This window comes from Metopolophium dirhodum, chromosome 3, assembly GCF_019925205.1.
Source record: "Metopolophium dirhodum isolate CAU chromosome 3, ASM1992520v1, whole genome shotgun sequence".
In the NCBI taxonomy this organism is placed as follows: Eukaryota; Metazoa; Arthropoda; class Insecta; order Hemiptera; family Aphididae; genus Metopolophium; species Metopolophium dirhodum.
In genome coordinates this window covers 41,222,037-41,235,296 of record NC_083562.1, presented here as the reverse complement: position 1 = coordinate 41,235,296, position 13,260 = coordinate 41,222,037, and the positions used below count along the sequence as shown (strand labels likewise).

The following is a 13,260-nucleotide window of genomic DNA, read 5'->3' as shown; positions in this document are numbered from 1 at the left end:
GTATATGCGAGAAAGAAAATAGTATCTACAACCGGTCTGCAAGAAAGAAAAAAATACCAGTGTAACTAGAGCGGCTTGCTTAAATTGGACATTTCCACTTTGGCCTCGTTATTAAACCCTATCGCGTATAGTGCGTGTCCCCGCACCATAAACGTAATATTATATTTTAAGAATATTACACGGTTTCGTAGTTTGAGGATACAGTTCCAAAAGTCGATCTCGGCTTATGAATCAACATCGCAGAGAAAAATAATTACAGCGGTACTCATTATATGATTACAATATCTAATATAGCTACTAAATTTGAAATTCCTTGACACCGAAAAAATCTATTTGAATATATACGATAATAATATTAAACATTTATACATTCAATTTTACACGTACCGTTGCTTGGATCGTTACGAAGTATTTTTGAACTTTTTCAAAGTCCAGGCCTTTCTGTAGTATTATTTCGCCAGAATTGGAAGACTTCATCTTAAAGTGTTTGACGCCATCGCTGACTCTGCCTTTTTGGAGTTCTTCTTCCGGTACATTACCGGGAATCACTAAATACTCGACTAGAGCGTTGACGCCGGTGTCTGCGTCCACTGTTTTCACAGCTGCCACAGATGTGCCGACTGTTGTCAACTGTAGACACACACAAAAATGAATTAGTGAGAACTTAGTTGAACGATTAAAATAAAAATAATATTACGAAGCGTTATTAATTATTATATGCGATACGTACCTCGGGAACCGATACTTGGTACGGAGTATCCAAAAACACTGGTGCATTGTCGTTAATGTCGGTCGTGCGGACTATTATAGGTATGGTTCTCTTTTTATTGGTAGACCTTACAACGCACGTAACCTAAAAGTAAAATTAAAAAACGGTTTAAAGTGACTAGTTATTACAAAATAATATACCTATTTAGTAGTATTATAACGTAGGTAATATAAAAAATAATAATTTAAAAACAAAAACTATCAATATAGATCTGAAATACGTATAATTACTTGAAATACGATGTGGGACAAGTTTTCCGCGTCTCTGTCCAACGGCTGAGTTAGCTGGATATGTTTTCCGATTAACGTGAACGTTGAATTTCTCGTCGGAAAAAGTAAATCCAAAGATATTTCAGTGTACGGATCTCCTATGATCGGCAATTCGGCCGGTTTGATGGGTTGATTTATTTCTGTACACATATAAAACAAAACATCAACAGGTGTGTTACGTTACAGGTATTTTACATTATTATTGTAGCACGTTAAAGGAGATCACGATATCATTATATCGAGTTCATACTTAATAATAATATATTATCATAAGTGCACAGCATCCTCTGGCGTTTTCTTTATATATAATTGCCAGGATATAATGACGCATAATTATTGTGCATTAACTACGGTTAGTGCGTTTTAAAAGTCAGTTGAGGAGGCACGCGATCTCTAACACGAAACTGCTGCAGCGTATATTTTCACAAAACAAATAGAAGATATCAGTCGGATGACTAGTCGATTGGAGGACATTCGTAACATTATAAAATTTCGTTGAAGTTCAAAATTTTTTTTAAAAAATATTTTTCGATTCGTCGCGGTTGTGCATACATTTTTATTCCACGAGAAGTTTTCATTTCCCGCAAAATCCAACTACAATACACAATAATATAATTATTATTGTGTCCGAACGTTTTCGGGGGCACCGCTGCGGTGAGGAATCACATCTCATTCATGGGAATCGTTTTAACGGCTCGCCGATTGTACAACAATAATCGTAGACGTACGTGTGGCGAGCGAGGCGGAAGTCATCCGCGCGTACCATAATATATCTCTATATCCTTGCCTACCACCCGTTCCGCGTCGATTTCGTTGGGCGAAATATTTTACTTACCTTGCTTATTATAGAATGACATTTGGGATTAGACCTATGTATAATATATTATGTGTATTATGTACTATTTACAGCGGAGTATATAATACTATAAGAACTCCACAACGTCGACATGTCTATTATATTTACTACCTAGCTATGTGTACGTGCTATCGCTGATTGGCTGAGTTAAGTATTATCTGGTCAAATACCGGCACAATAAAAAGCGACCGTATAGAACGATGGTCCATTGTAAAGGTGGCACGCTTAACGTTGGCATCGCACATCTAGAGGTGTACAATATAATAACTGCCAATAGCTCGAGGATAACGGTACAATTATTGTTGTGATGAGTAATAATCAGTTTTACGTTTTTGTTGTTGTTGCGAGTTGTGACGTGAGAACGTGTGTGATGGTGACAATTATACAGCGTGACTACGTTATATATAAAATAAATAGTATATTATTCGGACAAGTTCACACGGTCTAGTTTTTTATAGACTAATTTCTAAGTTTAGAAAACGTATAATAATTATCGTATGGTTATATTATTTATATTAGATGTCACCAAAAACCGAGTAACGAGTGTTTTTTAATAACTCCCCGAGCGTGATTATATTATTTGTGAAAACATTGTAAGTCTATAACCATATTACTATTATAGAAGTACCTATATATGTATATTAAAATTGAAAAATATTTAAAAATAAGATTTTATCAGTATAAGTTGATCGTGTTGAATGTTTTTAAAAAATATAATGATAATAGTAATTTCTCGTTTTATATTACAGAAGTTCCCTTCCGAGCACGCAAAGACCTTTGTTCCAAACTATTTTTTCAACATGAACTCGTTGGGACATGGGTAACCCGTGTAACCCTTAGATCATATACTTGTATATGATCTAAGGTGTAACCCGAGACAAATCGACACACGTCACGCGGAAATATAAATGGATCCTCTTTTATTGCCTTGACAAATTGGATTTTATTGAAAAAAATATATATACTTACGAGACCCACGACTTTCTTCGATGTCCAATACAATGTTTCCTTGGCCAGTTTCCATCTCGCATAGTCCTAAAATATAATAAAAATGAGTTAGATTCAAAACGTGTCCAATAAATATTTTTATTGTTATTGTTCTAGACTCGAGAATATTAAGGTAGGTACAGTTGTAGTACACCAATGAATTAACTGCACGAAAATAATATCATATCATTAAAAAATTATTTTTAGGTATAAATGTTTTTATTATTTATTTACGGGGAAAATTTTAACCGAAAATTATTTTGTAAACAAAATGTAAAGGACACAAGTTAAAACACAGGAGTAAGTACATGTAAATACATCAATTTAATGCAAGCCAAAACAGTGGTAGATTTATGGGGGGGGGGGGGGGGGTGCAATCGGGCATGGTCCATTTAGCTGTGATGATGTCAACATATAGTTATGATGTAAGACTTACAAGTATAACAATATTTCCAAAAAATATATTTTACTTAGTTAATTTAGTAATAATTTTAAACTTTTATACTTAAAAGCACTGATTATAATATAGTTGTTATATAATTATATAATCAATGATAAAAGTACGTAAGTACATAATAGCCGTACACTTATTGTAAATTATACTTAATAATATACAATACATTTAAACTAATATAAGTGTTTTTATAAAAATGTATTTAATTATATTTTGAACAATTTGCCCCCCCCCCCCCTCAAAAAAAAATCCTATATCCATCACTGAATCGAATATTCTGCCGTAGTAAAATTTCTAACCCGTACCGATCGGTAGTTATTTCCCTGCTTCATTCCAAAAATGACGACTATTAATTATTAGATAGTAAGTAATAATTATATTATATATAGTACCTACTTTTTAATTTCCTGTTTGGTTTTTATTATTTTTATTAAAAAATATAAATATATTTTATATTTTATTAAATATAATTCACGAAATCCATAATATATATATATATATATACCTATAAAGTATAAACACTTGTAAGATGTTCACACGAGTTCTACGACCCTTTAGGTATAAAACAACAACAGTATACACAAACCGGTCGTCAATCCTCCATAAATGTTTTTCATAATATATAATATTATACACGCTGTATATAAGATTTTGTGATTCATATTATATAAAATAAATATTATGTGAAGCGACAATCGATTACACAATCCCGCGGATCTAACTAATTAACTCATTTCGATGAAGTATTGGTGTATGGTAATTTTCGAATTAATATATTTTTCAATTGAATAATACGTATAACTAAACAAACTTGTTTAATATTTTTATGGACATGAAGAAAATTGTTGTCATACTACATACGCGCACATTACATATATTATTATTATATAGTCGTATGGAGATATATATTATTATATTATATAGGAGGTAGAATTATTATAGTAGAATTATTACATTATCCGATGACGTCACGTATAATTTCTTCGGGGTCTGTTTATAAATGGTTGTTTTTTTATTATTCATTTCTTTAGGATTGTATATTGTATGTCTACCGCCGGTAATATCACGGCCGGACACAAATAAAATAAATATTACAATAAAAACAGATCGTTAAAACGATAAATAATAATATAGGTAATAATATGTGTTGTTTAATGTTTATATATTATGTATCTACTGCATAATATGTGATTCTATTTTTTTATTTCACAGATGAATTTTCTAGCGTATAAGATAATGCGACCACATCGTAACAGCGCGATAACGTTGCAGATTGCATTATATGGGTACCTACAGCTATTATTCCTGCACTTGAATGCTATTATATTATAATATACGCGCGACTCTAATCTTGTATAATCAAATTACCTGGTTTGGCATAAACGCCATGTCGGTATCCTTTGTCCAAGATGAGCAGGAACAGTAGCGGGGTCCATGCTGCAGCTATAAACCGTCGCCGATCCATCCTAAAACAAAACGAAAAAATGTTTAATACATTTTAATAGGTATATAGGTAACGAAATCATTACAAAAATCACACGCACTGGCACACCTCCACACGCACGTAGGTACTCGTGGTTGCGCGCGTCCGTCATTAGCGAATAAGTTCGAAAAGAAGTATTTTTATGACTTGGTCTGCAGCGCGCAGGACCTCCTCATAATCCGACGTCGCGAGATTTTTCAACCAGCAATGTTATCGCTTTATAATATTATATACCTACAAATAATTATTATTGTTATTGCACAATTGTGTAAGTGAGACGAGGTGTTTTTTTCTTGTCGAAAAACCCCTTGAGACTGACGAGTGAAAGTCCATACCATGCGCAGTTATGCGCGTGTACGATAATAATGGCACGTGACCTTTTTGAGTGGAAGTCGCGTATAATATATTATTGACGATCATATTTTAGTATGTCATTTTTTTTAATTATTAGATAATGTGCATTTATATATTGCATTGGTACGTTTGTTATTTTTTTTGCGATGGAAATATTATATTTGCGACTCAATAAGTAATTAGAAATTGTTTATATAATACGGGATTAGAGAATACATTCTATATAACACTAATATATAATATATTATGATGACTGTCAATTCATTTGTAATTAACAATTTGGGATTGATGTATGTATACCGTCTATTATATGATCTACCTTTAGGAATCTCTTTAAATGTCCACGCTATTATCCGGTGCACATAAATTGCGTTTCGAAATCCTTTTTCCACATGAATTACGTCCCGAAGAAATTTAAACACAACAAGAATTGCGTCCCAACGTAAAAACATTATTTTCTTCCCCATTTTATACAGACTTAAGACTGTCAATAACAAATTATTATTTTCGGTAGGATAAAAAAAATGATTTCTGTCGTTATTCAATTAGGTAGTTAAGTAAATTAAATAAGTAAGTTTAAATTACAAAAAAAAAAAATTGAAATAGAAAAATTAAAAATTAAAAGACTGGTAAAAACTTGAACGATTCCTGCTTAATATAATCAAGACCGGTTAGTAGGCTATTTTTATATTTTGCCTTATTTTGTGTCCAAAAATCTTCTTTAAAGCAGATAATATTTTTAATTTATTAGGTTACCTAAGGTTGGTTTGGATCATATTGTTGGCGTAAACGTTTGACGTTTGTGTGTTCTTTTATAATTCTCTTAGTAAATCTATTAGCATAAAATAAATAGCATCAGTGATTTTAAATGAAGAAAATAAAACTTTATTTGATATAAATGGATACGAATTTCGTTAGGTACCATAAAGCATTGAATGATATTCAGCGTTAGAGTTGCTGTAAAAAACGTGTAAGTCATGTACATTCATTTAATTAAATGATAAAAATTTCATTAAATAAAACGTGCAATCAATCATAAACATAATAAAGATCCTGCTGAACTATTTAATAGACAACAACTGAGTAAAGGCTGTGGCAGAACTTAACGATAAACCGTCTAAACTTATTCATAGAGCTTTATCAAAATATATTCCAACAATGATAACTTATGATAGTTAATCCATAATAATATACATCACGCTAGGTCATCTAAAATTCCAAAACTACCAAACAATTTACCTGATTTTCAAAATATTTTATTAAAAGAAAATATATAAACTAACCAAGATAATATATCGAATACTATCGAATTAATAGTACAAACATAAACCTATTAGTATCGAGTCGGGACGGTCGGGTAGATATAATACCTATCTAAACTTCTCATTACTCTTACATTATATATACTGATTCAGGTGCCGTGGCGTACATAACTCAATAATGTACACGAACAGTCTAAAGAATCAAAAAGAATAATTTCGGCTTGAAACGCGCTGAATATATAATATTTACTGCAAACGCAATAGTGATAAATAATAATCGTAATTAGTTATACGATGCAACGAGTGTTTATGCATTCTAAATAAATGGTTATAGGTATGGTATATTGGTATGGTTAGGTATGTATAGGTAGGTACACTCGGTAATAACTATAATAATATGGGCACCTATATTATTTACTATTTAGGTTAGAGTAATGCAGTGTACATTTATAATACACACACGCGTGTGTCTTTTATTATATAATTTACGTTGAATACGTAATTCGAACGGGGCAAACATTCAATGAATAGAATATAATAATATACAAATCACTTAAAGTTTTTCAGTAATCGTGACTAAACGATAGCGTAGTAGGTATACGAGAATAACACGGCCATATGATAGTATTGTGTTTATTTTTTTTTATTAATATTTATTGTCTTTCCGTTCGTATCGGAAAAATACTTTCTCGAGTGATTTTATAAAACGTAATGCGCGTCGTACGTATATAGACATAATATACTGGGATTATAACGTCTGGTATACTTTGGTGCGTTATGTGCATTACAGTATTACATACCTATACGCATGCACTGACTACACGAGTATGGGTTGCAAGTGCAAAAAAAAGATTGAGATTTTAAGATTTTTCGTTATGAAAACGTTCGCCGCACGAAGGAGCATGCGTGCTATATAATAATAATAATAATATAATATTATATTATTATAATACTTGGAACACGACCGACTCAGATCTAATCCGATCACTGTACAACATTATTATTATTATTATTATGATCATTACCCTTATTATTTCGTCGATTATTTCTAATATTATATACATTACACCTATTATACCTTATACACTGCATCGCCATTCGCTGCATATATGCATGCGACTTCACGACGCGCTAATTATATTGTTTTATTCGACGATTTTTCACCCAACTGCAGTGTGTGCGCGCGTTTACCTAGCAAAACATATATTATAAATATGTAATACACCTAACCCTTCTTCCAAGGCCATACATCGGAATCCGATCTAACTCCGCGACCATGCCCGCGTAGGTACCAATACAATAATAATATATTACTATTTTTTTTTTATTTTTTGAAAGATATATTATAGGCGTAGAGGTATGTGTACCTATATAATACCAACAACAATATCTGTGGATAGGATTTTTTGGCCCGATACCGACCGAGCGGCGGCACGACGGTCAATCGGTATTCGGGTCAGACATCTCGAGCGTTTAGCAACTTGCCTTGGCCACCGTCACGATTCGACATTCGTATAATCGTATATAGCTATGTAAGTGTACAACACACACACACACACACACCCAATTTAATATTGTACAGATAACGACTACTGCTGCCTAACGATATACATATATGAAAACGAAAAGTGCTCGCGCCGGTCGTGGAGATAAGACGAACGTTTTTTATTCTTTTCGAGCGCGCGGCGAGCCAGAGTCCACGCAGTCCGACTTTTACGTGGTTTTAACGAGAAATCGCCAAGATCGCATCGACACGCGTAGGTATATAGGTAACTACCTACATAATTCATATTATTTCAACTTGGACCGCGTATATAGACATATACAAACTGAAAGGCCGCGATCAGCGTACGGCCGTTATGGCCCACAAGTTCCATTGAAATCAAAGATATATGTATAGGTAGGTAGGCTATACATCTTGTTTGTTAGGTACCTATACTTAGATTTGTAAAAATAATATAATATTATTGTTCAATAGTTGAGGCTATTATGTATTTTAGTCTTGTTGGTAGCACATGTACATGTGATAATAAATCGTATCAAGTAAATTATAATATTATACTGCGTGAATAACGTGCAGAGTATAATATCTGTCTAAAATTAAAAATAATTCAACAAATAACGAAATTAATATTTTTCAGACGATTCAGATACGAATAATATCAACGGCCGATCAAAAACTGCGGTTTCAACGAAAAAATGCATAATAATAATATATTAGGGTTACACTCTACACTTGTATTTTTAATATTATATTAAAATATCTGCATTTTCATATATATACGAGACAACCGTGAAACCTTTAGGTAGGTGGGTATAGGTACCTGTATATATGTACTAATTATAAATTATATATGTACAATACACGACTGTGAATCGGCAAGCGTATACATATGGTAACTTGCCAATATTTCGTATCCTGTGCTGTCTATATAATACACTTTAATATACATATTTTATAAATTATCTAATATACGTGCACATCCAAATAATAATAAACCCGTTAAACAATAGCCCGCAGTGGTTTGGCGTGCACCACTAAAAGAGGTATAATACATTATTGTAGGTATAGCTCCACACCTATAATGCACTAATAAAGCTAAAGTGTATCATTTGAATTTTGTTTTAAATTTTAATTGTCAGCATTAGTGAGTTGCTCGAGACGATAGTGATTTAAATAAATCGGATTGTATACGCGTTACGCACGAGCAACGGCGTAGGTATACAGATATAATAATATAATAAACTAATTCACCTGCAATCACCATACATATATAATAATAAACATAATATTAATATCGTAAGTACATAAATAATACTACTTTGTTATATTTGAATTTCAAATATTTAAACGCACAGCAATGAAACGACTCGCCTACGTAATGCGTTTGTGTATGATATGATGCGTTAAACTTTTAGCGTATCGCCTTCCGATTTAAAGAGGAGAATTTCCAGCGGAATCCGCAGTTAGAAGTAATTATTAATATTATCCCTATGTAGTTATGTCCAACATCCAATGTACAAAACACGACAGTCACACTATGGACTGGTCCAATGTCCAAATTTTACAGAGCCTAACAATAAATTCCACATACCTACCAGAAAATCAATGCATAACAATAAATCGATTAATACCTATCTTGTTAAAAAAATCCAAATGTAAAGATTCGATTAGAGTGTAAATAATTCAGGTAATATGTAAGATAAAATTCGTGTAGTTGATGGCTGATGCTCAAAAAATAAAGGTAATAATAATGATAAAATAAAATAAAATATATTCCTGCATATTACTGCACATATTATATTAATGTATGGTATTTAATATCGACGTCCATTATATTATTATTTACTCTGGTATAGGGTCGGATTATTATTATGACGCCATAATAATATAAGACAAGAGCTCTTTATGACTATTTATACTGTCTGCTATTGTAGCCGAATTGTAGTGAGCAATAGCTGTCGCTGCAGACCCGCCCGTTTGAATAGTATGCAAATTGTAAATATTAGAACGTGCATTATATATGCATAGAAATATAATATCAATACGACAATACGAAATGTCATGTCATCAGAAGTTCGGAACAACATAATAGCCATAATACTAGAACTAGCCATAATAGGTATTATAATATAATGCGATTAAGACCCTCTGCGGATCGACGACGACCCTTTGATTCTCGTTGACTCGCGAGAATAAGATTGATGCGGACCTCTGCTGCAGAACTTGCAAGTTCACCTCGGTATTCCTCCTTGTCTTGTTTAACTTGGACATCTATCCTGATCCATATATATTGTGGAGCCAACAAAGTGTATATTGTTCCCTAATTTGGGTTTATTTTTGTTTTACTGAGAAATCTCTATTTCTCCCGACCAATCGTACCAGAAACGCGTTTTTAAATCATCATAAAGCGTGCAAATATGTATCATATCTGCTATAGCGATGTCACCACATCGGACAGGGCCTGATTTACGATATTTGTGACGTAAACATAAGAAGGCCTCTATTAGAAATAAAACACATTAATAGATACCAATTAAAAAAGAAAAAACTTCGATATATTGTGATGATATCGATATTCGATCATTACAGCAGTCGGTGGAGGGCACACGACGTCGTAACGAGTAACGAAAAACGTCTATCAAAATGACGATTGAATTTTTTATCGGTAGGTTTCAATTTAATGACGGGATTTCCCCATAAATGAGTTTTCCACGAATCGCGTTGGTATATTATGGAACAGAACACGGTATAGTCTGGTCCGATCTCTGATATACTATGTGTCCGTCACAGAATACGGGACCGGTTGGTAACGTAACAAGTCATTATTACCACAGAATAGATAAACTACTAATATAAGTTATCTTATAAGCAACTTAAAAGTTATGTCGTTATAATAATATAATTGGAATTTATAACTCACGATTTGGTGGGCCATTTCAAAATATTGGGTCCAAAGTGACTCAAATACTCAATAATATAATCACCTTAAGTACTCGTTTTTTCTAATTTTTTATCTATTTTTTCTACTCCTAATAATTAGTAATTACCATGTACCTATAACAAAATATAATAATATATTATAATGAAAATAATAATTAATTATAAATTGTATAAAATATAGATTGTAAATAAAATAAAAATATAAACATGAACACAATATTATGTATACGTTATGATATATTGTGTTATAAGTCAAAAAATATCAGTCTTAGGTATATACATATACTAAAATATTATCTGTAATCTAAATATATTATACTACCACCTGTTTTGTCTTTTGTATTAACTTATTAGATTATTATTTATATAGTTGTGTAATTTTTGTATACATTTTAGTATGTATATACCTAAGACTTATGTTTTTTCACTTATAATTTATAGCAAAATTATATATCATGACGTATACATAATATTGTGTTCATATTTATGGGTTTTTTCTTGGTGTTTTTATTTTTTTGGGCTTTTTTTCTGTGATCTTTTTTTCCGAGATTTTTAACAGTTTTCAAAAATAAACTGTAAATTTATTAATTATTATCTATGCGTTTGCCGATTGCCATTATTATCTCTTTTTTAAGAGCTTTATTTAATATATATATTGATTATATAGGCATACTACACTTGAGCACTCCTCAAATCACGCCTACTGCGCATATTATGTTACGAAATTAAACTTCCAACATGGGCATCGTACATATAATAAATTACGAAATAATTTACTTTACCTATATATTATATACTGTTACCGATCATAAATTAATACTGTATTTAAGTCATAATAGTAATCGTTCAACATTTAAATTAAATAATAATATACAATATAAAATTAACATAACTATTTATAATTTTTCTGCATAAAATATAATGGGCCACTTGTAATATTTTATAATTCATATTTCATAACTTTCATCTATAGTAATGACTAATGAGGTTCTTAAAGTAATTTAGTCCTTAATTTAGTTATAGCCTATAGGTAATAGGTTAGTACGCAAAATATACGTGATTCATATAATTTTCTAAGAAAACAATATAGGTAATATAGTAGTAACTAGGTATATCAAGAAGACAGCAGAAAGTGACTCACGACTAATAAGCTAGTTTACAGTCATGAATGACGAACGATTTAAATTTTATGCTACAAGACACCAGTCTATAATATTATATTAATATTACATATTTGACTTATTTTTTCCGAGTTGAGAATTTTATCAATGGACAATTAAAAAAAAACAAAGGTTAGTCAGTTGTCAGTATTTAAATTATATTAATTGTCAGGTTGGTACGCATTTTAGTATAATACGTAATTTCCAAAAGTAATTTTGGTACTCAATGAATAGATTTTTTCATAAATATTCAGTACACACCTGCAATAATACTTCATAATAATATTAATAATATTAATAATAATAATAATAATAACACACGTCCTTTTTCGCTGAAAAACTCACGAGATATTATAGGTACGTTACGAGTATACCAATTAAAAATCCATAATATTTCTTGCTTCGTGTTTTGTCGTTAACGGCGGGACTACAGCCGCCGTTAATGATATTTAGATTGAAAAAAACCCCAGTCACGAACGCTGGGCGCGGAACAAGCGCGTAGAATATAAATCGAGGAAAACGTGTAGGTTTTAAGTATAATAATAATATAACGCGAGGACCGCGCACATCGCACATGCGTATGTATTATAATAAATCAACAACTGCAGGAGAACACTCAAAAACGACGATTTCCGCTGAAAAACCTCATCAGCGATCTAAGGTTTAGGTACCTATTGGCTATTATTATTATAATATACCTATATGGTTTTGAGACAAAATTATAATCAGCTCTATTTTTTTTCGAAGTATGAAAATTCAAAAGTCTAGTATGAATTAAAAAAAGATATACCTAGAAATGTGAACATATTTTTTCAAAAAAAAGTGTTTTTTTAAATGTCTTCTCTTTCCAGAAGTTTTTGACTAAAGGAGAAGACTGTATGAAAAGAAAAATGAAGCTAATTGGAGTATTGGACATATGCTAAAAGACACAAATACACAATAAGTTCATCACCATCATCATGAAAGGGAAAATAAATGGTAAAAGAACTAGAGGAAGACCACGTAAATCCTTCTTTGAAGAAATCTTCCATTGTTTGGCTTTTACTTCTTACCAACAGATAACAACTTAAGAGGATGGCATGTGATAGGTATGAATGGCTACAACGACAAGGATTGGCCTTAAGATGCTGATGAGTGATGATGTATTTGAAGAGTTAATTAGAATACGAATTTTTTTTTGTGAATTTAGTGACTAAAATAATATTTATAAATAGGCGATACC

General features: G+C 31.6%; 1 protein-coding gene across 1 annotated transcript in view; it reads right to left on the bottom strand.

Annotated features, from left to right (window-relative positions):
* Positions 1-13,260, bottom strand: part of LOC132940923 (cadherin-99C) — a 62,776-nt gene that overhangs the window by 15,062 nt on the left and 34,454 nt on the right. The window contains 5 exon segments of the mRNA XM_061008727.1: positions 388-630; positions 731-853; positions 1,000-1,178; positions 2,864-2,929; positions 4,704-4,801. Of these exon segments, the coding sequence (XP_060864710.1) occupies positions 388-630; positions 731-853; positions 1,000-1,178; positions 2,864-2,929; positions 4,704-4,800 (708 nt within the window). The 5' untranslated portion in view covers position 4,801.